The sequence below is a fragment of the Manacus candei genome, unplaced genomic scaffold (assembly GCF_025592945.1).
Source record: "Manacus candei isolate 608988 ecotype Guabito, Panama unplaced genomic scaffold, ASM2559294v1 h1tg000059l, whole genome shotgun sequence".
Classification (NCBI taxonomy): Eukaryota; Metazoa; Chordata; class Aves; order Passeriformes; family Pipridae; genus Manacus; species Manacus candei.
In genome coordinates this window covers 526,404-552,298 of record NW_026138107.1, presented here as the reverse complement: position 1 = coordinate 552,298, position 25,895 = coordinate 526,404, and the positions used below count along the sequence as shown (strand labels likewise).

Genomic DNA, 25,895 nt, shown 5'->3' with positions numbered 1-25,895 from the left:
CCTCTGACCTTCATAATTTCTTTCGACTATGATCATCTCTGAATTTTAGGTGCTCCCTTCCCCTTAGGGGTGAGGCACCACAGTACTAATCTTTAGCCATCATTTGCCTGCACCTTTTTTTCCTTTACCCACCACGGACCCTGGTGCCTTCTCCTTGCTTTCTGCTGTGAGTTTGAAGGGAAAGAAGAGCCACAGGGCTGAGGAAGGGGAAGAAAAAGAGAGCAGGAAAGTCATGTGTCCCTGAATGTGACCTCTTCTTATACTGTATGGTGAGACACTAGTGCTATGAAATGAAATAACTTGCCTTGGATCAGTAAACATACAGGTAACAAAAAACAAGGAATAAATGGTACAAAAGCATTTATGGTATTGATAATGTGACTGCAGAAGGTGGTGGGCTGCAAGTCAGGTAATGCCCTTAAGGAAGCATCTTGTGCCAGTAGGTCCAGAGGGCCCCAAGTGGCAAAGAACTGGGGGTTTCCCACAGATGGAGCTGGAATTCCTAAACCCCTACTAGGCACCCGAGTCAGGGGGCACAGCATGAGGGGGTCAGCACCCGTGAGCCCCCCCAAGCCCTGTGAATTCCCTGCATGGGGCCACTTGTCTCTTCTTACCTCCAGGGTGAGAACGCTGGAGACTTTCCCATGACTCTCCCTAAACCCTTCATGTCCCCCCTGCCCCTCGAGGTGAGAGTTCTGGGGACCCCTTGTGAACCCCCCAAACCTTGCATGTCCCAAAAATCCCCTTGGCGTGTCAATGATGGGGACCCCCGTTAGCCCCCCAAGCCCCTGCATGTCCCCTCCACCCCTCAGGGTGAGAGCTGTGACACCCCCCAAACCCCCCCACATATCCCCAAAATCCCTTGGGGCACCAGCGCTGGGTGTCCCCGTGATCCCCCAGACCCCCCTCATGTCCCAGAATCCCTCGGGGTTCAGCCCTGAGACCCCCGTGACCCCCCAAACCCTGGCATGTCCCCAAAATCCCTTGGGGTCCCAGAGCTGGATCCCCCCGTGACCGCGCAAACCCCCCGTATGTCCCTTCTGCCCCTCGGGGTGAGAACACTGGGGGCCCCCTGTGGCCCCCCAAGCCCCCTCATGTCCCCAAAATCCGCCGGGGTACCAGCGCTGGGGTCCCCCCGTGACCTCCCAAGCCCCCCGCGGGTTCCCCACGGGGGGCGTGGCCTCCCATTCATGCCTCGCGTGACGTCAGAGAAGGCGTGACCAATGGGAGCGGCGCTGAGGCCCGGCCCCGCCCCATCGTGCCACGAGCACCGCCCCGCGCGGCCCCTTAAAGCGCCGCCGCCGCCGCCGCGCGTCCGTCCGTCCGTCCGTCCGTGCCTTCCTCCACCCTCCCACCCCTCCGTCCGTCCGTCCGTCTGTCCGTCCTCCCTTCCGTCCGTCCTCCCGAGCCATGAGGAGGCTCGTCCTCCTGCTGTGCACCGGCGTGACCTGTTGCATCGCGGCGCGGGGCGCGGAGGCGGGAGGTGGGTGAGCGCGGTCCCACGCGGGACCGGGGGCAGCGGCGGAGCGGGCTCTGCCCCGCCGGGGCGGGCGGGTTCGGGGGCGCTTTGCTGACCCTTCTGTCCCCGCTGGGCTCGCAGATGGCAGCGCGGAGCGTGTGCCGGCGCCGAAGCCGCGGGTGAGGTTCGGGGTGCGCTCGTCGCCGGACGCCGATGAGGATGGGTGCGCGATCGCCGTCGGCCAGCACCAGTGGCTGGAGGACTGCAAGTTCAACGTGACAGCCAAAACCTTCTTCATCATTCACGGCTGGACAGTAAGTACGGAGGACCCCGGGCAATGCTTAGTCTCTCTGCTCAGAGCGAGCAAACTGCCCTGCACACGAGCTGTGTCTCCAGAGTATTTCTGTTCTGGAATTTCTGTGGCTGCCCTGTCCCTGAAAGTGTCCCATGCCAGGCTGGATGGTGCTTTGAACAACCTGATCTAGTGGAAGGTGCCCAAGGCAGGGGAGTTGGAACTAAATGATCTTAAAGGTCCCTTCCAACCCAAACTTTTCTAGAATTCTATGAATATATGAGAATTGTGAAAACTTTTCATGTTTCAAGCACTGTGGTTTCTGCACCTGGGGTCTCTGAAACAAAGCAATGTGGGTCAGGCTTAAGAACTCTGTGAAATCACCCAACTCATTCATAACTGCACAAGATCACTTCATAGCTGTATAACGTGAATGTGGTAAAGGGAACTTTGGATTTTTCCCTACAGTCCAACTAACTGACCACTATGAATGCAACACTTGACTTGACACGTGCTTAGACTTTCTATAATCGTAGCTGGGTGCCCAGAGCCCTGACATCTGCTACGAGGTCTCCCTGATAAAGGAACAAGAGGGCACACAGCCTTTATCAAACTTTTTTTTCTGCTATTCATGTGGACAAGTGCGTGCCACGAGGGGACTTATCAGCTCTGCCAGGGCTTATGCAAACAGCAGTGCCAAGACTGGGCAATAATTTTACAGCCCATCAGAATTTCTGGAAGTCTTGAGAAAAAGAACGATAAGGTGCCACGTAACGAATGCTTCTCCCTCCTGCCTTAAAAGGCAAGTGGCTAATTACAGCCAGAGTCTCTCAAAACCTGTTTTTCTTACTCCATTAGTGCAGTGCTGAGAAGTAGTGGGGCTTGCAGAGGAGCAGCATGCAGCTGGAGCAGAATATGTAAATGATATACAAATAGCTTAACTGTGAATGCGTCATCTCGGTCCTGCAAGCTGGAAACTAACACCTGAATCTCTCTCTAGATGAGTGGCATGTTCGAAACCTGGCTGGACAGCTTGGTGTCTGCTCTTCAGGAGAGGGAGAAGGATGCCAATGTGGTGGTGGTGGACTGGCTTTCTCTTGCCCACCAGCTCTACACCGATGCCGTGAACAATACGCAGGTTGTTGGAAAAACCATAGCAAGGCTGCTTGACTGGTTACAGGTAACATGAGTGGAGATCAGCCTCTGTTGTAATGCTCCATGAGGGACTGTTGCACAAGGGAGAGCCTTCACCAGCTCCAGGGTGCACCAGTGGGGCAGGCTCTGGTGTAATCCCCACCCCAGGGCTTGGCAGGGTGCTGGCTCATAGCTGAGGTGCTGCACTCAGCGCGTGCAAGTGATACCCTGCTTTCCTGGGGGATGCTGCCTCACAGGTGCTTGGATCAGGGATGCTCAGGTGGATTTCAGGTTTGGAAGTCCTGCCTGAGCAATGTGAACTCGGGATTTGGGCATTCAAAGTCAGTGCTGGCTTGGCAAGAGGGTGGGAAAGGAGAAGGAAAGGCCCACGGTGCTGCGCTTGGCTCCTGAGGCCACAGCTAGTGCCGAGGTCTGGTGGCAGCTCCCTGGGGAAAGGCTGCTCCAGCTGCTGCCTGAACAAAGGATGTCATAATTCGGGTTGGAATATGGGTAAACCACAAGTACCATCCAGACCATCCTACTTGCCTTGACGAAATATAGAACGAAGCATGCTTGTCTGCCCCCTCCCTCCAATCTCTTCTTGGAGTTGGACTTTATAGTCATGCAGACAGGACCAGCACCAGATGCTCTGAAAGGCAGGGGGTCAAATGACCATATCTTTTTTTCTTTGCAGGAAGACCCACTCTTCCAGCTTGAGAATGTGCACCTGATTGGGTACAGCCTGGGTGCCCACGTGGCTGGCTTTGCTGGTAACCACGTCCGTGGGACTATAGGCAGAATTACAGGCAAGTGCCTTTTCAAGTAGTCTCTTACCTCTCCTTGGTGGCAGTGAGTTTCCCCGAAGAGGCTCGTTTCCTGTGTTGCTGCAATGTTGTTTTGGCCTTATTCTTTCAGAAATTACAAGTTTCCTACCTGTGGCAGCAGTGGGAAGAACAGGTCCCTTCACATTAAAAATATAGCAGAGGTTTGATAAAAAAACCTCACTGAGGACAACCTGATCTTGAGTTTACTTGGAGTTATATGTGGGTTCAAAACAAGTCCCGCTCAAACTCTTGCTGTCCAAATCCTATGCCTTTGAGTGATACTGTTTTTGTAATTGCAGCTCATAAGCTAATGGAAGTGAGAGCTTCTGAGTGCTGTTTGTACCACAGGATGTCTGAATAAAAATAAAAAAATCACACAGCTCTAACCCCTCATTCTGGAACTAATGGAAGAGTTTGTTTCTGGCTCCAGGGCAAAGCTGATTTCTACAACTTAGAGCATAGTGCAAGGGATTGAATTAAGCATTTAAATGTGACAAGGGCAGTAAGAATTCCACAAAGCCTAGCAATTGCTATCTGTATTCAGTTAATCAGGAAAAAAAATCACCTAACAGTCAAGTTGGAGAACAGCTCAGGAGTGCAGCTTCAGGTTGGGGGGTGAGGCTCAGGGGTTAACAGAGCATCCCAAACCCATCATGGGATCTCAGATGCAGGGATTACCTGGCTACTGCTTAAATTGTGTTAGTCCCTCCAAATGTCCAGTCTGAAAACAGCCTAAATATCTGAGGCAGCTTTATCTGCCAGCTGTCCCTGGGGTGCTAGACCTTGGAGCTGCCTCTTGAAGTACCTCTTCACTGTGACCTGGCAAAAGCTCTTTGCTTCTAACAGGCACTCTGAAGCCATCTGGTGCTACTATTGGGTTGCATTGCCCCAAAAGTGCTGTGAAGCACCTTATTTGTTCCCTCAGTGAGCCTGCGGTGAAGAGATCTTTGGGGACAGTACCAGCAATGGGGCCTGGGACTGTCTGTGCATCACCTGGTGAGGAGAGCTATATTCCACATGAAATAACCCAGTTTTTCACCTGGCATCTTGTCTCTGACTCCAGGCTTGGATCCAGCTGGCCCCATGTTTGAAGGAGTGGATCCCAGCAGGCGCCTCTCCCCCGACGATGCCAACTTTGTGGATGTCCTTCACACCTACACAAGGGAAACACTAGGTGTTAGCATTGGGATCCAGATGCCTGTAGGCCACATTGACATCTACCCCAATGGAGGAGACTTCCAGCCTGGCTGTGGTCTGAGTGATGTCTTGGGAGCCATTGCTTATGGGAGTAAGTTCTCGTTACATATTTTGCCTCTGGTCAGTGTAGACTGCTCACAAGCAGACTTGGGTTGATGGTGGGGGATGATGTGTTTTACGAAAGGGGAGAAAACCATTTTTTCCTTCTAAACTCTCTGTACTACTGGAGACAGTTGCTAGAAACTACACATGGTTTTATTCTGAAGTAACATGTTCTCGCCACAACACTTGATCGCAAAATGTGGTCTTCTTATGCTGGGACTAGGGTCCTCTTAAAGCTCCCTTCACAGTAGGGACTAAGTGGACAGTCTCCAAGCATCTTCCACTAACCTCTTGAATTGCTACTATTTGAAACATTTGGCCATGGTCGGCTCATCTTGGGCTACCAAAGAGGCTTAGCTCACTTCACCTTACCAGCTGCTGGGGGGTGACAAATGCTTTAACCGAGCGTGTCCCTCGCAACTCTGCTTCCCCAGCAATCGGTGAGGTGGTCAAGTGCGAGCACGAGCGGTCTGTGCACCTCTTCGTGGACTCCCTGGTGAACCAGGACAAGCAGAGCTTTGCGTTCCAGTGCACCGACTCCAGCCGCTTCAAGAAGGGCATCTGCCTGAGCTGCCGCAAGAACCGCTGCAACGGCATCGGCTACAACGCCCGGAGGATACGGCACAAGAGGAACAGCAAGATGTACCTGAAAACAAGGGCTGACATGCCCTTCAAAGGTACGCTTTCCCTCTTAGGAAGAGCGTGGTCTCACCTGTAGGAGCAGCCTCCCAAAGTCAGCGCTGGGAAGGATGTAGAGGTGGAGGAGCAGCATCGCCTCAAAGCTGTGCAGCTCCAGGCATTAATGTTCTGCTGTTACCTGGCTGCACGGTCCTGTGGCATTGCTGGGCTCCTTCCCCTGTGTAAAATCAACAGGACCTGGCCATAAGGGCACTCTGCCTTTTGAGCAGGACTAAGGTTTAAAAGTCATACATGAGCAAGGCTCAACCTTAGAGCAGTGTAAGGTCTGGGCAGCCTTCCCCAGAGTGGACCTTCTGCTGCTGTTGTGTAAAAGTCAAATTCGTAATCAGTAAGGGCAGAAAAAAGTCATCGATGCTGTCTCAATAAAGGACGGGTCTGGCTTTTGTCTCCCAGCAACATTTCACATGGAGCAATGCTGAGCAATATAGTTTCTCAAACTCGGTTCCATCTCTGCTCTCTCCTTTCTCCCCAGTCTACCACTATCAGATGAAAATGCATGTCTTCAGCTACAAGAGCTTGGGAGAGGTTGATCCCACTTTCTCCGTCACCCTCCATGGCACCAATGGAGAATCTGAACCCCTGTCTTTAGAAATGTAAGTAAACTGCCCTGTTGTGTTTGACTAAGTAAGAAGGCCACAGGGACTAGACAGGGTGGAGACATTCTTTTTCCTCTTCTAACACTAGCATTGCACCCCAACCTGGCAGCCTCACTTCACCACCATTCAAAAAAACTTTTCATCCACTGAGTTAATTATAATTTTTGGCTGAGAAAACAATTTGATGTGCCCAGTCCTCTATGCATGAGCCTTCACAGCTCATTGCTGGAGTACTTCCTCTTGCTTTTTCCCTCTACCGTTTGGATACAGCACCCATGTCTCTGGAGGCATTGCTGACCTCCTTTAGCCTCTCCCAGGAGAAAGGCAAGGCATAAAATCCACCTCTAAGCTATGGAAGTATGGCTGAGCTAAATACATGATGCGTTGTATTGAACCAGCTATCTGAGCTCACTTTCTTTAGTGTAATCAACAATTAACTGGTGACTGTTGAACATGCAAAACCCTTGATAAGCTGCAAAGGGCTCTGTTTAACCTCTCACGTGGAACGAAGGAGCGCCTGGCATGCTTCCATAAGGAAGAAATGCTGAGTCTCTCCTTTTCTTTCAGGCTTGATCTAATTGGCCTGAACGCCACGAACACCTTCCTGGTCTACACTGAAGAGGACATGGGTGAACTTTTGAAAATAAAGCTCACCTGGGAGGGGACATCTCAGTCATGGTATGATCTGTGGAAAGAGCTGAGGAGCTACTGGTATCGGCCCGTGAATTCCACCCAGGAGCTGCATATCAGACGGATACGTGTGAAATCTGGGGAAACACAACAGAGGTAATGACCGTGCTAGGCTGCACGTGAACTGACTCAAACTTCAGCCAAAAGGAGAAATGTTCAGGACCTAGCAAAAAAAAGTTGGTGTTCTGGACGTAGTTGGTATCTTGAGCTGCCTCTCATTTTTGGTGTCACCACTCCTTCAGGGTGTAGGAGAGAGGGTCACTGGCCAGCACAAGGTTGCAAACTAAGCTTTATGCAAAACTGGTCACCGCAGATCAGATCTTTTGCTTTATTTAGATACTGTGACATCCCCTGGGGACTAAATTAGCCTCCTTCAAGGTGGTTTAGATGATACTTGAAGGGATAAAATACTAAGCATTGAAAATACAGAAACATGAGTGGTCATGGCTATTATTTCCAGGCATGAGGTTCTGATTTGGCAGAGCAAGCTAGACCTGAAACTGCAACCAGTAACATAGTGCCATCAACCCCTTAAGTACTATATTGCTCCTTCTGAGGTCTGACAGGGGGATTGGAACTAGATGATCTTTAGAGTCGCTTCCAACCCCAATCATTATCCTTAGATCATAGAATTGGCCATAGAATTCTAGTGGAAGATTCCCTGCCATGACAGAGGGTTGGAACTAGATGATCCTTAACGTCTCATCCCACCCAAATCATTCTCTGATCCTGTGATTCTGTTTGCAACTGGAAAACTACCTGAGCATCCAAAAAGTTTTAAATCTGCCAAGCATGTAGCACTGCACTCCCACATCATGTGTTAATGTTGTTCTGAAGGTAACCCAGATCTGTCAAAGAGCAGCAGTTGACATTGACAAGCTCCCACATTTCTAAAAACTTTAAATAAGCGTCACCTATCATCTGAAAGGTATTGTGCATCCTGGTTTCTACACTCTACGAAACATAGGGGTAGAAGCAAAGTAGAAGCAAAGATCCCCAAATAAATTCTGATATAGGAAATAAAAACCCATTCAGAATGCTAATGGCGTATCAAGATGCTCTGTGGGATGCATGTTAAATCAAACAACTAGTCTTAGAACTAGCTGCAACCCATACTACTTGTTATTTGTTAATCACGGAGACAACAGTTCACCTTCTCTTGACTTCTGATTCCTCCCTGTAGGTTTGCTTTCTGTGTGGAGGATTCCCAGCTAACCAGTATAACTCCCGGCAAAGAGCTCTGGTTTGTGAAATGCACAGAGGAATGGCGAAAAAGGTATGGAAATCAGCCAACAGAAATTCCGTCTGATGCATGTGGCTGTGCTGGGATGAGTGGAGCCTTTTGGGTTTTTTCACTCCTGGAACCTGTTTTTCTTTCAAGAAGGTTAATAAATTCTAGCCCAGGACTCACGGGTATTAGACTTAATTTTAATGTATGCTGTAACTGTTGCTAACTAGATGATATTATCCTCCCTCCTGACCTTGGATTATCACCTTGTACCTTTACATGTTTACTACCAAATGGGTGCAGCAAAATCCTTGGTCCTAATTGTGGTAGAGGCTAAAATGAGGTTCTGCCAATCCCCAAGATCTGTGTAATAGTGGGAAGTTGAGTAGAGGTATCTATTAACTGCCCTGTAAAACAGAGGGAAGCTGGGAGGAGTGCAGGAAATTGCCTCGAAGATTGTTTCAGCCTGGTGGAAGACCTTGAGCTGTGGAGAAATCCCTTGATTAAAGTTTGAGGTCAAGTGCATGAGCAGGACAGAGCTGAGGATCTGCCATGGTGTTACAGCAGTGACTCCTATGGCTTCATCTCCAGCCACGCTGATCTCCTCAGGTTCAGGAGGGTGCAAACTCTGCCACTGACAAAGCATCTCAGCCCTGCTTAACCTTTTGGGGGGACTTCCAGGCACCTGGATCAGTCCTCAGAGCATGACTTCCAGAAAGTCTGGTCCCAGCAGTGACAACTTGATTGCCTCAGATGCCTCTGGTCATGTTTTGAATGAACAAAACCCTGTTCATTTGTCTAAATGATAGTCTCCCTTGGATGAAGCCCAGCCTTTTGCCCTCTCCTAAAATTTCAGTTTGCAAACTTAGAGCTTTGTCACTTCCAATCCACAGGACAAAGTGCTTGTTAGGACTAGCAAAGCCCTGTGGAAGTCGAGCTTTGCACAACCCTCCCAAGCAGCAGAGCTCGGCTCAGAAGTGTGAGCTGGTCCTGTTCCAGGACCAGTTTTTGGCAGAAACCAGCAAGCTGTGCTACAGACAGTAGCAAATCAGTCTGTGAATGAAATCCCTGTGCACAAACTTGTTGCTCTGCCACAAGTCCTAAAAGATCAAGTAAACATTCCTGCAGGTACAATAAAAGGCTGTTTCGATATGCTACTCGGTAACCCCCATAAAACAGAATTGCTGGCAGATGTGCCCTGCCTGCTTGCTCGTGGAGTGCAGCTTGTGCACGAGGCAGAGGGGCTGAGCTCAGCTCCAGCACACCACTTTTTTTGCTAGGAAATGGTCAATCCTCCCAGAAATGACAAGCGATTACTTGCTGTTCAGCTCTCAGTTTCTGCCAAGTCAGTGGAATATTATAGTTCCCTGCTTGGAGACTGAGACTGCAAACATCTGTCCTCTCCGAATGGAGCTGCACAGGCAGAGTCTAGCTCAAGCCCTGTAATTTCTATTTGCAGCCTGCATAATGTCTGCTTGAGGCTCTCACTGAGTAGCTACTGGGCGAAATGTGGCTTTGACAGAATACCAGCCTGTACTGTCCAAACCTGTTCTTAGCACCCCAGAGGTTCTTAGAAATTCTTTGTTATTCCTATTAACTTTTGCGTTTAACTGGGGGTTTTTTTCCCCTCTCTGCTTTTTCCCAGATCTGTCTCAAATCTGCTCTGAAGACTTCCCTAAAGACTCACAGCCAAGCAACCCAGATGCATGAAGACCACGCAGGTGGCAAGATGCTCTGGGAAAAAAATCTGGCTTGGTAGCACTTAAAGCAACTAGCTCTTCTGGAAAAAACAGCTTGGATTGGATGCAAGAAACTGAGGAGCAATTGATGGACCTTGGTCCTAGACCTAGAATAACTAAAACTCCATCCTCCCTTTCCCAAGGAGCCTGGTTTGTGTGTTTAACCTTACCTTGACCTGTTACACGCTGCATTTTTCCTGCCCTGCTCCTATTAACCAGGACTATGCACAAGATCTTCACACACCCAGACCTCAGCAATGATCTTCTGGTCTGCCTGCCAGTGGAGTTGAGAGGATAAATAACCACGCTAACTGCCCGCCAGGCTGCGGGGGACAGAGCTGCTGAGAACAAATTAGTGCCTGGTGCAGGAGTTACCGTGGGTCCAATAGCACTATGGGCTGTGGGAAGGTGTGACCAGCACAGGTCAAGTGCGTGGGGTTGTTCAGGGAAGGGGTGGGAGTAAGCACAATGCCACTTAACTTCAAGTTGTCTTTTGCTTGCCTTAAAAATAGTCTGTTCCGTGTCTGGCCGATACCGAAATCTCTGTATATTACCTTGATAGGATGGTAGTGCTCTGTCCTCCCTGTGCCTGGGGCACAACACGGTGCACGTGTGGTGGTGGTGGTGGCAGCTGCTCCCTGGTCAGTGTCTGCAGTGAGGCTGCCCAGTCACACATGGGGATCCCTTTCTAAGAGGCAAAGAGCAGCTGCCCTCCTGCTGACCGTAGGGGATGGAGGAACGAGATGCACCGTGCTGCTTCAGGAGAGCTTTGCACCAGTCCTTTCAGCTGCTGAGGACATGTTCCCCTCTGCTCAGATGCTGTCGTAGTACCAATGCATAATTAAGACCTTATTTTTTTAGTAAAATATTTAAACGAGCCAAACAGCCAACCTCCTACCCTGATTGCTACAACATCTCAATTGGAGTCCCTGGTCCCAGGTGATCTTGGCTTTGCTTTGAGTTTGGCAGACTCTACAGCTGTCATGTTTGCTGCAGCAGAGTGGACCTTGTCAGAGGTGAACTAGGTTTTGTTTTGCTTGGTTGGGTTTTTTTAGTAGTGGGGTTTTTTTGTTGGTTTGGTTTGTTGTTTGGGTTTTTTTTAACCTTTTTTCTTCCTAAGGAGAATGATGTTGAGCTTTGGCATGCAGAAAGCCAGTCTCAAAAATGGTGTTGCCAGGTGGTGCACTGAGTTCTGAAGACTTAGCAAGTCCTTCTGAGGCCTGCAGATCTCTTGAGTTTTTGTAGAGCTTCAACCCAACCAAAGCAAGCACATTTGGGGATATTTTTTTCCATGGTTTTATGCAAAGGCTTCAATAACTGAAGCCTTTGGTAAGTGTCTGTGACTTGTCACCGTGCCATACTTAGAGCAGTTTCAAAGCCCTATTTGTATATTGTGGTTTTTGTATGACTTAAAACATAATTTATTTCTCATATTGTACATATGTAAACATTTTTAAACATTTTGGTTTTAAGTAACAATTTTTATAAGCCTTAAGACAAAAAATAAAGGGCTCTGTAAAAATAAGCAGTCTTCTTATTGATCACAGAATTTTTTAGGTCGGAAAAGCCCTCCAGGATCATCAAGTCCAACCATTCCCCCAACACTGCCAAAGCCACCACTAACCCATGTCCCCAAGTGCCACATCCACATGGCTTTTAAATCCCTGCAGGGATGGGGACTCACCCCTGTCCTGGGCAGCCTGCAGCCAGGCAACCTCCTTGAGACCTGCAGCCAGGTAGGTGCCCTTAGCCAGCACCTCCTCCTGACTCCTCCAGGCTCTGTTGCCAAAGTCAGATGGGTCTCTCCATGCACGTACCACTTGCTGCCTCCAGTCACTCCCCATCTCCTCCTGCTTTGTAGAGAGGCCCCTCATACATTAGGAGAGGGGGGCCAAGGACATCTTCCCAGGGCTGGAGCCCCTCTGCTCTGGAGCCAGGTTGGGAGAGCTGGGGGGGTTCACCTGGAGAAGAGAAGGATCCAGGGAGACCTGAGAGCCCCTTCCAGTGCCTAAAGGGGCTCCAGGAGAGCTGGAGAGGGACTTGGGACAAGGGCTGGAGGGACAGGACAAGGGGGAATGGCTTCCCACTGCCAGAGGGCAGGGATAGATGGGATATTGCTGTCTGTGAGGGTGGTGAGTCCCTGGCCCAGGTTTCCCAGAGAAGTTGTGGCTGCCCCTGGATCCCTGGAAGTGTTGAAGTCCAGGTTGGACAGGGCTTGGAGCAACCTGTTCTAGTGTAAGTTGTCCCTGTCCATGCCAGGGGTGGAATGAGATGAACTCGAAGGTCCCCTCCAAACCAAACCTTCCTGTGATTACAGGTTTACTTCCAGCTTTAACCCAGCAATGAGGACATGATTTCAAGGGATCATATTTTTTTTGGCAGAGTGAATAACAGAAAATCAAAATCCTTCTCTGGGCTGCAGTGGAGGGGTGTTCTGGCTGCCCCTTCCCCACAAAGGCCATAAACCACATTCAGCAGGGAGCTCTACTAAAGCCTTTCCTTCCCAACCTGTTTTCTTTCAGACATGGCAATACCACTACTGCTTTTGGCTGGGGAAAAAAAAAGATTGTGTGTTACTTGCTCTCTATGGCTATTGCAGTGAACACAGTGGACTCTGGAATTGTTGCTGTGCCAGGCTAGTCAGGACAGGTTCAGACAAACTCCTTCTTCTCCTTTGATTTCCTGCATTAATGCTTTTTTCCTCCATTAAATGTCACTTATATTTTGCCTGAAATGCTTCACCTTTGTCTAACTTCACTAGGTAGCCCACTGGTGAATACTTTTAAGAAAACTTACCCAAATCTTATAGCTAACTGAGTTTTCCCAGATTTTTCCAGCTTTTCCCAGCAGCCACATCACCAAATTTAAAGGGAAGCCTCTCACTGTACTCTGACTGTGCCTGACACAAATTGGTGGCACAAACCCAGCAGCGACAGAAGGACTCTGCAAACAAAGTAAACACCTCTGAGCTGAGGAAGATTTACATCCAGTTACTTAACTAACCTTTTCCTATGGAAAACCCAGCAGTGCCTGGCTGTGAGGAAAACTGCCTTGGTGGGTGTGGCACAGAGATGTTTGATGTACTCTGCACCCCAGAAGTGGAGCTTTTTTCCTGATGTGTCCCTGTGGGACTTCTTTCCACTGTGTGTAAAGTGTGTGTGTGTGTGTGAGCTAATACCAGAAGTCATTCCAGTTATCTGCAACTCATTTTTTGGCTACTACCCCTTGGATACGGCTGCAGCACAAGGGCTGGGGACTCTTTCAGGGTGAGCCCCCTGCAAGGACAAGCAGGAGCTGGCCTCTAAAGGAAAAGGTTGAAGAATATAAGCTCACAAGAGGGGAGAAACAGGCTGTAGCTCTTTCACATCCATGGGCATCCTCTTCAGGCATCTGGCCCTTCACACACCAAGTGTTGTCTCCCAAATGCACCATTCCTGCTGCTCCACATATGTTGAGGAATCACACCTCCTGGCACATCAAGATGCATCCCTGCACAGCTGCCTTAGTTAGGAGTTTGGTTGTGCATTGGACAAGTGGGAAAACAAACAGAGGAGGGCATTTTTTTGAAGTGTCCAGAGAATTTAGGGTATTTTTGAAGTCTCTAAACAGCTTAGGACTGGCAGACCGGGCACATCCCAAGTCTGTGTGAGGCAGGGCTGAGGCTGGACGTGCTGTGGGGCTGACCACTGTGCTCTCAGCTGCCTGGCATCCCTCCCCCTCCCCCAGGTTTCTTTGGGGTCAGTTTTTCACAGCCACTCCATTCAGCCCCATGAGTCAGGTCCCACCAAAGGTCAGGCTGTTCTCTGAGGAACAATAGGCCCAGCATGGGGAATGTTTTATAAACCCCCTCACCCCTGTCCAGGGCCATCCCAGCCTCACAGGCAGCAACAACCAGGCACTGTTTCACCAAGTATCACAGAGTCAGAATCACAGAATCCCAGAATGGTTTGGGTTGGAGAAGGACCTTAAAGACCACCTGGTTCTCCCCCTGCCATGGGCAGGGACACCTTCCACTAGAACATGTTGCTCTGAGCCCCATCCAACCTGGACTTCAACACTTCCAGGGATCCAGGGGCAGACACAGCTTCTCTGGGAAACAGGTACCAGGGCCTCACCACCCTCACAGACAGCAATTCCTTCCCAATATCCCATCTAACCCTGCCCTACCCTCCTGTCCCTCCATCCCTTATCCCAGGTCCCTCTCCAGCTCTTCTGGAGCCCCTTTAGGGACTGGAAGGGGCTCTCAGGTCTCCTTGGATCCTTCTTGTCTCCAGGTGAACTCCCCCAGCTCTCCCAGCCTGTCAAGTACACCCCAGAATCCCTCTTTAGGAGGCGCATTGAACACAAAGTCCATTTGGAGTTTTCTGCTCCCTCATTTCCCAGGGTAACAGCCCCCTTTGGCAGTGCTGAAAGGTGGATCAGCAGAGGACCCCAGTGCAGCAGGTGCCAGCTGTCTCACGCTGCTTCCAAACTACAAAAATCTGGGCAGAAAAAATTTGTTTGGGAAGAAAAGGACCAGACCAGCCTTTCAGGAACAAGGACATCACACTCTTTGCTGGCTTCCCATACTGAAACAACAACCCAGCCCCGCTCCACCAGGTAAATATTTTCAGTGGTCCCCAAGAGCAGCCTCTCCAAGACGTGACTGTGACTGTCCAGGAAACCCAAGATCTTGCTCCTCAGCCTGTGATAACGAGTTGTAATTTCACGCCTTTTCCGATGCTGGCATTCCAACATAAATTATACAGTTCATTGCCTTCCCAGCAATCCCATCCAGCCCAGCAGCAAACACAAAGGACCCGGCAACTTCTGCAAGTCCGTGTAAGAGCATGAGAGACCTCACGCTGCCCAGAGGGATAGGTAAAGCAGCTTGACCCAGAGCTGACCCAAGTTTAAAGCTAAAAATCAGATCATTTTTTATTGCTCGATTACTGGCTTTTCCTATCTCTGTCCTTTCTGTTCCAGGTTGTTTTGCAGCTGTTTCACAAAGCTTCAGCATATTTATGGCAATCCATACAAAGAAGACAAAAAGTGCACACATTCAGAATCCTTTTCTTCTGACCTGACTTGTAATAACATTGAAAAATGAGAAAAATGGACCAACAAAACAGGCTTTCCAGGCCATGTTGTTCCACCTTTGCTTATTACTGGAAAGAGGCAAACCAGCTCAGACAAAGTAAGAAATGACATGAGACTTGGACCAAACCTCAGTGACTTTTTTTTCCTCCTTTCCTTTCCATATCCTGTTTTTGGCTGAAAACAGATGTGTCCTACAAAGCTATGAAGAGAAAGGCCACACCAGCTTAGCTGGAGCTAAGCAAGGGCACTGAAATAATCATACTCCCCTGCCATAAAATCTGCAGATGTTAATGAGAAGAAGAGCCTTGCTCTGCAGATCTCTGTGAAACAGCCAATCTGTCGGTTCTTTGAATAGCCCATTAAAGAAACATCCATGGAAAAGCTGAGTTGTATTTTATTCATGCCTTGCCATGGAGGGAACATCCAATGATCTCAGAATAAGCTGGATAATAAAGCTTAAAATTTCTCTCCAAATTCCAAATCAGTGGATCCGTGTGATTTGCAGAGGACTAAGGTTATTCAAGAACCTTGCTGCTCTCTTTACAAAGAGTTTATTAGTGTTGTCTTTATTGCTGAGGAACACAAATCTGTTCAAACACAACAAAATCAACCCATAGTATGAGAAGATTAACAGATTTGCCTTAAAAACACTCCACAACCAATTGAGAGAGACAAAGCCCAGATGCCTTCACCTTGGATAACAGCTCAGCACACACACCAGAACAGTTCATGGTCTTCTCTCCTGAGCAACCCTCAAGAAAAAAAAAATAGTTGAGGAGTTTATTTTGCTTACTAAATATTTCTTCTAATAGTTCAGCCTGGTCTGATGTGGTCTAATCCAGATATAATATGGAAGCAGGTAAAAGAAATTGAAAATTAAAAGGGAGAGAAGGGCCATGGAGATACTCCAAAGGCTGGAGCCCCTCTGCTCTGGAGCCAGGCTGGGAGAGCTGGGGGGGTTCACCTGGAGAAGAGAAGGCTCCAGGGAGACCTGAGAGCCCCTTCCAGTGCCTAAAGGGGCTCCAGGAGAGCTGGAGAGGGACTTGGGACAAGGGATGGAGCGACAGGACAAGAGGGAATGGCTTCCTACTGCCAGAGGGCAGGGATAGATGGGATATTGGGATATTGGGCAGGAATTTTTGTCTATGAGGGTGGTGAAGCCCTGGTACAGGTTTCCCAGAGCAACTGTGTCTGCCCCTGGATCCCTGGAAGTGTTGAAGTCCAGGTTGAACATGGCTTGGAGCAACCTGTTCTAGTGGAAGGTGTCCCTGCCCATGGCAGGGGGTGGGATGAGATGATCTTTCAGGACTCTGTAACACTCCTAATGGCTGTTATGGCAGAACATCTATCCCCAGGGGAGCAGCAGCACATTTACACACTGTACCTAATTCCCTTAATGATTTCCTCAGCCAAAGGAGCTAAAGCTGCAACAGCAGGGACATGACACGACAGCTTCTCTGTCAGTTGTGTCTGCAGAGTTTCCTCCTGACCCCTCTCGAGTCCTTGTCCCGAGAGCTCCAAGTAGCCGCTGTCCCACGGGCTCGGGGTTCACTGCTCGGTGGGACCACAGCTCAGGGATGCACAAGTGTTCCAGCTGGCTCCCCTTAGACACGTCCTGGAGTGTCCCCTTGTGCTTCAGCAAGGCTCTGGTGGTTTTTAACCCATGGAGAGATGCTGGCCCAGGGAGCTGGCGCTGTGGGTGGAACGCCGAGGTGAGGAGCATGTGCCGCGCTGTGCAAGACTGGTAATGAAAGGCATAAATGTAGCAAAATCAAAACTCTGCACACATTTTTGTCAGGTTTCTTCCTCCCATCATCCTCAGTCATTGACACAAATTCCTGTGTGAAGTCCAAGCCACACGCTGCCTCCAAGCCAGCTCCAGTAACAACATCAAAGCCCTGACCTAGGCTGATTCTGTGTTCTGGCCAACAGCTACTTAACAGGACATGATGAACTTTATATCCAGTTCATCTTTACAGAAATGAGCCAAGAGAAGCTCCGGTTTTTCAGTTTGATCCAAAGATCCTCAATTAACTTTTGCTACTCCGTAATAGAGCTCTTCGTAGTTGTTTCCCCTTCTCAACTGGAAGACCATGAGAAATAAGTGGAGAAAACCTGTTAGCCACATGGGAGAAGCAACAAACCTGATTGTGTAAGTGAAATGCTGATAAATGATCGAGGAAAAAAATGGAAAAGAAAAGAAAGACTTAAAGAAATAACCCACCAGTGTTTCCTTTTCTTCTAGTTCTATTACAAGTTATTAAGTAGCGGGGGGAAGCAAGGACAAAATCAAATAGACATGTGGTATTTAATAGATACTATCTCCTTATGATAATCATCACTAGTTCTGCAAATAACTGGGACAAGAGAAAGCAGCCAGAAAAAAATTTTCCACTCTTTCACTTCCACTAAAATTATACGTTAAAAAAAACCCCAAGCATTTTAATAAAGATTGTGTTAATTCAAATCACATCCTCTGCAGGTCACTGGAGCCAAAGCCAAGATCTGCTCTTCATCATTAGTGCCCAGAAAACATTTAGAAGACAGATTTTTTAGATAATTCTTCATAATCACTATCTGTGAAAGTCAACCTGCACCCATGTTTTTCCATTTACATCCTTGGGTTGGCTCCCATCTGCTGAGCACTCCCTATCCCATAGATTCATATCCATGTTCCTCATTGCTTTTTCTTCCAAGTTTTACAAGAACAGGCCTCTTCCACTATTGCCCACATTTTAGAGATCAGTGAGCCCATGCTTGTCCTCCAAAGGCTCAATATCTGCACCCAAATATCAGCTACTCTGCTCAGGTGAGACCCTCCTGCAGAGCTGCCTCCAGCCCTGGGGAACAACAGCACAGGGATGTGGAGCTGCTGGAGGGAGTCCAGAGGAGGCCACGGAGATGCTCCAAGGGCTGGAGCCCCTCTGCTCTGGAGCCAGGCTGGGAGAGCTGGGGGGGTTCACCTGGAGAAGAGAAGGATCCAGGGAGACCTGAGAGCCCCTTCCAGTGCCTAAAGGGGCTCCAGGAGAGCTGGAGGGGGAGTTGGGACAAGGGATGGAGGGACAGGACAAGGGGGAATGGCTTCCCAGTGCCAGAGGGCAGGGTTAGATGGGATACTGGGAAGGAATTGTTGTCTGTGAGGGTGGTGAGGCCCTGGCCCAGGTTTCCCAGAGCAACTGTGTCTGCCCCTGGATCCCTGGAAGTGTTGAAGTCCAGGTTGGAGGTGGCTTGGAGCAATCTGGTCTAGTGGAAGGTGTCCCTGCCCATGGCAGAGTGGTGAAACGAGATGGTTTGAAGGTCCCTTCCAACCCAAACCATCCTGAGATTCTATACAAACCCCAGTGGCTGTCAGTGTAACCCCACCAGCAGCGCTGGGAACAGCTACCCCTGTTACCCACAAGTCCAAGCCCACCTCTTGCTCAGTCTTTTCCTCTCACCTTCTGCTTCCCATTCCTCACCTGTATTAACTCCTCCCCAGCATTAAGTTACACTCCATCCATCCAGTTCAGTGTCACCACTCTCAGCCCACCCACTGCTTTGCCATTATCCAGGAGGTTCTTCCCACCATCATTCCTATCAAACAGCCTCCCAGCACGGGACTTGACCAAGGGCAGCCGACATTCCAGCTCCCTCCAAAGCTCAGCTGACATCTTGAGCTCCTCCTTGTCTTCTTCCTGGGTGCACAGCCCCCCTAATATGTAACCCCTGGAAGGCTCTGAGTACTCTCCTCCTCCTTAGCAGAGGAGTGGAAAAAGCACAGGAGAGCATCTAGGGCAAGCTTTGAAATACCTGAGGATGAGTTGCTCCTTCCCTGCAGCAGAAACCCCATTCCCAGCCCCAGTACCAGGCAAGTGAGATGAGCAGTGTCATTGCCTTAGCAAGCTGACAGTCTTCCCATGTCTCTGCACCTCCAGGGCCACACATCAAAGCAGCTGAGGTCCAGGAAACAGTTTTATATGATTCTTTGGCAAACAGTGATAGAGGAGAACTTGTTCCAGCCAGGCCATCTGCTCCCTGCCATAACCCTTTGGGTGCTGGCGAGGTTGGAAGAGATGCAGCCCTTGTGCAGAAACCCTTGGAGCTCAGTCCTCAATTGCATTCTCTCCTAGGACCCCCCAGGAGAGGCACAGCTGGCAGCCCCTCCTCACCTGCATCTTATAAAGGAAGGCACAGGTGGGCAGAGGGCACACCTGCATTGCTGGGCCCTGTCCCTCTTGGCTGCTGTCACCTGGTGAACCCCACGCAACAAAAAACCTTCCAGCCAGTGTGGAATTTCCCACCAGGAGCTGTGGTAACAGCAGCAGGCATGGTGCACTCATCCATGGACGGAGGACACCAGAGTTCCAGGCTGTTTGCCACTTCACTGGAAGTTTCTGTAGGAACCAAAAAAACCTCAAAGGCATTTAGAGGACTCCCTCCTTGATCATATCACCCTTGCCTATATTTGTGGTCAATTTGGGAATTGAAGTTGAAGGACTGTGTCCTCACCCAGTCAGGCTCCTCATCATCCGTGGGGATCCACAGTGACTGTACAGCAGCAGAGCTGTGCTCTCTGCTCACTCTACCAATCTGAATTTTATTTAAAGCCAGGATAAAGCCACCTGCAGCGCCTGCCTCGCTCCAGCTCCAGACCTGGCCACAGGACTGGAACAGCTGCTCACTGCCAGGGTTGAGCTGGGGCTGATTTACACTTTGGGAGATGGGCACACCAGCAAGCCTGTTTGTTTGTAAACCAAGGATGATTTATTCCCCTTGGTAATTCAGTGTCCTTCAGAAGGGACACGATGTCAGCCCCATTCAGCAGCCCTTTTATTTATTATTTTATTCCTGCATAATCCGTGCTTCAGACAAAGAGGCACATTGTTGTACTCTGTGGCTGGCAAACAAAACCAGTTTTTTATAAATTCCTGCTGTGTTGTTTTTATTTCAGTTTTACTGTATCAGCTTTTAACTTCCATTTAAAAAAAAAGAACATTTTATTTAAGAAAGAAGCAAAATTTGTTTTTGTAATCCCACTGAGTTACCTCCTCGTGCAGTTTCAGCAGCATTTTGCTGCTCCAATGGCCAGGAGGCTGTTTGTGCCAGCCTGTCCAGACTGCCCTGCCTAGAGCATCTTATTGCATAGCTTCAGTGGGACTGAGCTCAAAAAACAGAGCAAAGGACCAAGTTCAGGCTTGAGTGCATGCGGATGTGGCTTTTCCATCCCGCTTTTTGGGAAAAAAAAAATCATAGAATCTGGAATGGTTGGGGTTGGAAGGATCTTTAAAGACCATCTCGTCCCACCCCCTGCCATGGGCAGGGACACCTTCCACTAGACATGGTTGCTCCAAGCCACATCCAACCTGGACTTCAACACTTCCAGGGATGGGGCAGCCACAGCTTCTCTGGGCAACCTGTGCCAAGGCCTCACCACCCTCACAGCCAAGAATTCTTGCCCAATATCCCATCTAACCCTGCCCTCTGCCAGTGGGAAGGCATTCCCCCTTGCGTCATTCCAGGCCCTTGTCCAAAGTCCCTTACCACCTCTCTTGGAGCACCCCCCATATACAATTGTTAAGATGGAGCAGCTGGGGCCCAGCAGGTTGCAGATTTTAGGAGCTATTAACTTGAATTTTGCTGTGAACAGATCCACTCCCCCCCGGCAACAAAAAGCCTCTCAGTGCTTGTTAAACTGCAGACAGCCTCTGTAGCCATTGCAGTTAAAGGTGACCTATTGCAAAACGCACACCAAGCATCCCCTTCCTGGCTACTGGACTCCCCAGAGTCTCTGGAGATGATGCTGAAGCAATCACAGTTGTATTATTTTGACTGGCTGGCTGACCACAAAAAAGGATCTCTTGTCTGTATCGCAGAACAGCAAAGTAGTTCCAAGGTTGGCCATCAACACTGACACTGAAGGACAACCTAAAGGTCACAGACTGGCAGAGACAGACCAAATATGCTCTGAAGCCCTTGGCAAAGTGCCAACAGTGGACCATGAGGTTGCTGGTCTCTGCTCCTGCAGGATGCTTGAAGCCCACCCAGACCTTGAGGCCAGAAATCCCTCAACAGCATCCCCATAATTCGCTATTCTCACTGTACTTACTGTCCACAAATGCAGGTGAAACTGCTTCAGGTCTGGACATGAGCTGCTTGCTGAGGTGTGAGAGGTGGGAAAGGACGTTCCCCGCAACCCAGCCTGGATGAAGGTGATTTTCAAGGGCGAAATCTATTTAAAGACAAACATTTATGCTGGCCCCATCTTGATCTTGTGGTTTTTCTTTCAACTGAAAGGCTGCTGGGTCTAAGACAATCCTACTGCAGACCCATGACAAGCTCAGGATGGTTGCAGAGGGTGTGAAAGCTACCAAGGGACGTCTTACAATGTGCCAAATATGACCCCAGCTCCCCACGTGGCAATCCTGCACACAGCTGTGTGCAAGCACAGGTTAGAACGAGCAGACAGACAGACAGACACAGTCCCTCAACCCCATGTGTAACATCAAGGACCAGTGTTGACCGAGGGTGAAAAAAGGGGCAATACTTAGTTTGGCAACTACGGACTTTTTCATCAGTAGAAGAACATTGTCAGAGCTCCCACCTCGTTGGAAGCTGCAGAATAAATAGTCCCTGATGCTGTGTCACCAAGGGATACAATTTTCAGCCTCTGGGGACAATCTGGTCCCCAGTGTTTCTCTTGCACCCTCAAGGGAGCACACCAGAAGGCTGCTGATGTCCTTTGTTAGACCTGTAAAGCTGCTGGGCAGCCTCCCACTGGTTACTGTAGTAAAACCAACCTGCTCCATTCATCCATGACCAGACTTCCTGAGTCACAGCCCAGGGGTGTGTTCTCCAGGCACCTCCAGCATGGTGGTGCTCAGTCTGGGGAGCTTCAAATTGGAGGGGCCATTTGCTGTCAGGTTGCAAACCAAAGGCAGAAGTAAGTGACAAACTGACTAGGAGCAGAGCAACCCTCTACAGACCATTGGCATTCCTGAACTGCCCTCCAAGTACAGGCAGCATCGAAAAATAAGTGAGGAAAAGTTAGGAAAATTAATTTCATCCTTATCCCTGCTCAAACACTTTCTAATCTCACAGATGGTCCAGAGGGGACAAAGACACAAAAAAAGTCTAAAAGAAGAATTTGTGCAGCAAAACCACAGACAAAGCAGTTTTCTCTGCCCATGACAATAAACAGGTTAACCCATATTGACTTTCATGTTCCAGTTCAGGGGCCTAAAATAACTCCTATGAGCAATTCTCAGGTGTTCAGGTGCCCAAAGAAGAACGTGGGCTCAAACAGGGCTCTTCTGGACTGTCTTCAGAGGATGCACCCAACCATGCAGAGGATGAGGCTCCTCTGCCTGTCCCTTGATGACCTCCACTTTCTGGTCATCTTCTGCTCTTATCATATCCCTTGTTCTTCAAAACACTCAGAAAACAAATCTAAGATGATAACAGTCTCTGCAAAAAGCCCTTTCCTACAGCAGAGGAGACCATACCATACCGAAACCTGAGCCCCCAGACCAGTTCTCCAGCATGTTTACAAGAGCTTCTGCCAGAACTTGACATTTTATGGACTTTGTGGTTGATGCTTTCACTTGTCAAGAGACAAGAAACACAGGTTTTACACAGGGGTTTCTACATATGCAGGAATTTCAGTCTTGGAGCAACTCAGATTTCTAGATCTGTAGATAAATCCTCTTCTCAAGACTATGCTCACCTGCTGCAAAGGGCTTGGACTGTATGCCAGCTCTTCCTTGACTGCTTTCTTGTACCTCCTGGGAAAGCTGGCCTAAGCTGGAAGACACTGAAGCAGATCTAAAGCCACTGTTAGCCCTGCCTTTGATGTGAAAATGAGTGAGTTCAGGTTATTAAATGGGCGTTTTGATTTCCAAGAGCCTCAGAGGTGGGGAATGCTTGTCATGCACCACGACCACGAACGGGGTCCTGCCCTGGGGCTCTCTGCATATGGGACAGAGCATAAGAACCCAAGGGAGCTACCCAGACAACCAACAGCTACGGCAAGAAGCACATATTCTCACTTCTTTTCCCTTAGACTTCACTGACACATATGTAAACCAGGCTGGAAGAATGAAAAAAGGGACAGAAGCACACCGTGGGATGAGTTTTGGAGCATGTGGCTGCATGGACCATTGTGTTCAGGCCATGGTAGAAAGGGCATAATTATCAGCATCATGTCTGAATTATCAGCATCATGTCTGAATTATCAGCATCATGTGAAGCTGAAGGATGTATCCACCTATCTATACACCTGGTAAGAAAGAGACAATTACCTCTGATAACCCCTCTGCAGTTTCTAAATTGTGATTTTTATCTCTTTTATAAAAACATAACAAAACAAATAAAAAAAAAAACAAATAAACAAACAAAAAACCCCACCACTACCAAAAAAATTGACCCATCATGGTCAACTCTTCATCTCTCATGACAGCAAAATTTTAAGTCCAGCTTAAATTCTTAAAGTGAAATTTAAATCAAACTCGAACACACAAGATGCAATACCTGACTTTTTTGAATTTATTTGAGACTTCCCCATCTCACCCAAATTACAGCCCATTTAAAATCTTCTCCGTGAGCATTTGGAACAGCTCTGAAAGCTCTGGCAATTTCGACTCAGTGAAAGACAACTTTCCAATGCAAGAGTCTTACCTTGACATATTGCTTTTGCCTACCAAAACCATCACCTCCCCAAGGAATCAACAGGGTTTCTTCTACAAAAATCTACCATGTGGCAGTGGGGAGCTCAGTGCTTAACAGCACCAAATCCTCACTCTGCTTTTTAACACGAGAAACTGTCCCAGTGGTTTGGTCACAGAATAACAGAATCATTTGGGTTGAAAGAACATTCCAAAATCATCAAGTTCAACTATTCCCCCAGCGCTGCCAACGCCACCACTAACCCATGTCCTGAAGTGCCACATCCACATGGCTTTTAATTCCTTCCAGAGGCAGGAACTGCTTGTTTTCCATTTTCAAATGAAGAGCAAACAAGAAATTAGCTAGTAAGATCCTAAAAAAAAAAAAACAACAAACAAACACAGAACAAGAGGAAATCTTGAAGAAATTGTGTCAGACACTGTACCATCTCAACCCTATTTGCTACGAAGGATAACAAGATAACATATTTTCCTTTGTCTCTCAAACTAGTTTTGGTTTGTTTCAAACCATATTTCCAGAGTCTGGCTCTGCAATGTGATACGTTTGTTGACCAGGCTGAAGGATAATCTGTTTTTCTCTCATCTGGAAACATCTGACAACATGCTCTGCATTCACGGAGTACCTTTAATCTTGAGTGAAGTGTTCATGGACCTTGGGCCTCGTTCCACTTTCAGCTGCATCTGTGCAAGCCTGTGCTGGCCGGGAGGGAGATGAATTAGAGGAGAGCAGAAATATCACAGTGTGTGCAACAGCAAAACAAGAATTAACTCCATATGAAGCCCATTTGTCTCTGGCAGGGCTTATTTGTTTTCTCTCTGTTTTTCTTTATTCCTGGTGCTCAGCATAAAGGGAAGATAAAGAGATGGCTGTAGATCACCTTACGTAGTAGAGCAGAACTTATTCCAGAGGATTTAATTGGTATGGGAAAGAAATTAGATCTTGGAGGCCTCAAAATATATCAAAATTCCATAATTTTTTTCAGGCGCTATTCTGGTACCCCTAAATAAAGAGCAATTGCCCAGGGATCACATTGCATAAAGCAACACCATGAAGTGTGAGGAGGGAAATGAAGGTAAGAAGAAGCAAAGTGAATCAACCAGGTCACAAAACCCATCAATGGCTCAGTTCTCTACAGTGAGAAGCACCAGTTAAATCTCCCCAGGGAGGCACAGCTTCCCTCCCGTGCCCTCCAGGCACTATCAAGACCTTGAGACAATGAACCAAAATCCCTACAACAGCAATACAACATGCAATATTCCTGAATGACCAAAGCTTTTATAAATTATTACAAAAGTTTCCACCAGTTCTAAGCTCCCGATCAGTGAAGGTTCAGTGACGAGGTCCCCCCTGAGACTCCTCTTCTTGGGAGTAAACAAACCCAGCTCCCTCAGCCATTCCTACAGAAGTTAGGCATGACTAGGGATTCTTAACCTTAAAAAAAAAAAAGAAACAAAACAACAAAACCAACCAAAACGACCAAACAAAGTAACAACACTGGCACCTTTTCTAATCCAACCTCTTTCTCTGCCTACATGAATCAAGGAATTTCATCTCCAAAACATCCCCTGTGGGATTCACTAAAGCTTTAAACACCTTTTTCCCTTGATAAGGGCAGAGAACTTGAATGAAATTATTGAATGGTTTGGTTGGAAGAGACCTTAAAGCTCATCTTGTTCCACCCCCTGTCATGGGCAGGGACACCTTCCACTAGCCCAGGTTGCTCCAAGCCCTGTCCAACCTGGACTTCAACATTCCCAGGGATCCAGGGGCAGCCACAGCTTCTCTGGGCAACCTGTGCCAGGGCCTCACCACCCTCACAGCCAACAACTCCTTCTCCATATCCCATCTAACTCTGCCTTCTGGCAGTGGGAAGCCATTCTCCCCTTGTCTTATGGCAGTGCACACATTGGATAATAATTAAATTAATGGGTGGAGATGTGAATATCCCAGTTAGTGTTTACTGAACATCTGAAACTGCACAGGGACTGTATTTTGCAGTATGAGGCCGTTCTCTTGCCCAGTTTTGCAGGTTCATGACATTTGGAGCACTCAGGCTCACGGATCCTGATCCAACCTCTACAACACAGTCGCTTTGGGGTGTGTTCAGGCAAAATTTTTCAGATGCTGAGGAAGTACAATGAGACTCTCAGACTTAGAAAAAGCTCACTATGCATTTAGGCAGTTGGATAAACCTG

The 25,895-nt window shown here is 48.5% G+C and overlaps 1 protein-coding gene across 1 annotated transcript; it reads left to right on the top strand.

Annotated features, from left to right (window-relative positions):
- The first annotated feature begins 1,316 nt into the window (after window positions 1–1,316).
- Window positions 1,317–11,450, top strand: LIPG (lipase G, endothelial type). Its single transcript, XM_051803719.1, has 10 exons — window positions 1,317–1,483; window positions 1,601–1,773; window positions 2,752–2,931; window positions 3,580–3,691; window positions 4,773–4,997; window positions 5,443–5,685; window positions 6,180–6,300; window positions 6,871–7,089; window positions 8,177–8,269; window positions 9,867–11,450. Exons 1-10 carry the CDS (start codon window positions 1,411–1,413, stop codon window positions 9,886–9,888), a joined length of 1,461 nt encoding a protein of 486 aa, XP_051659679.1. The 5' UTR covers window positions 1,317–1,410; the 3' UTR covers window positions 9,889–11,450.
- Window positions 11,451–25,895: the final 14,445 nt, after the last annotated feature.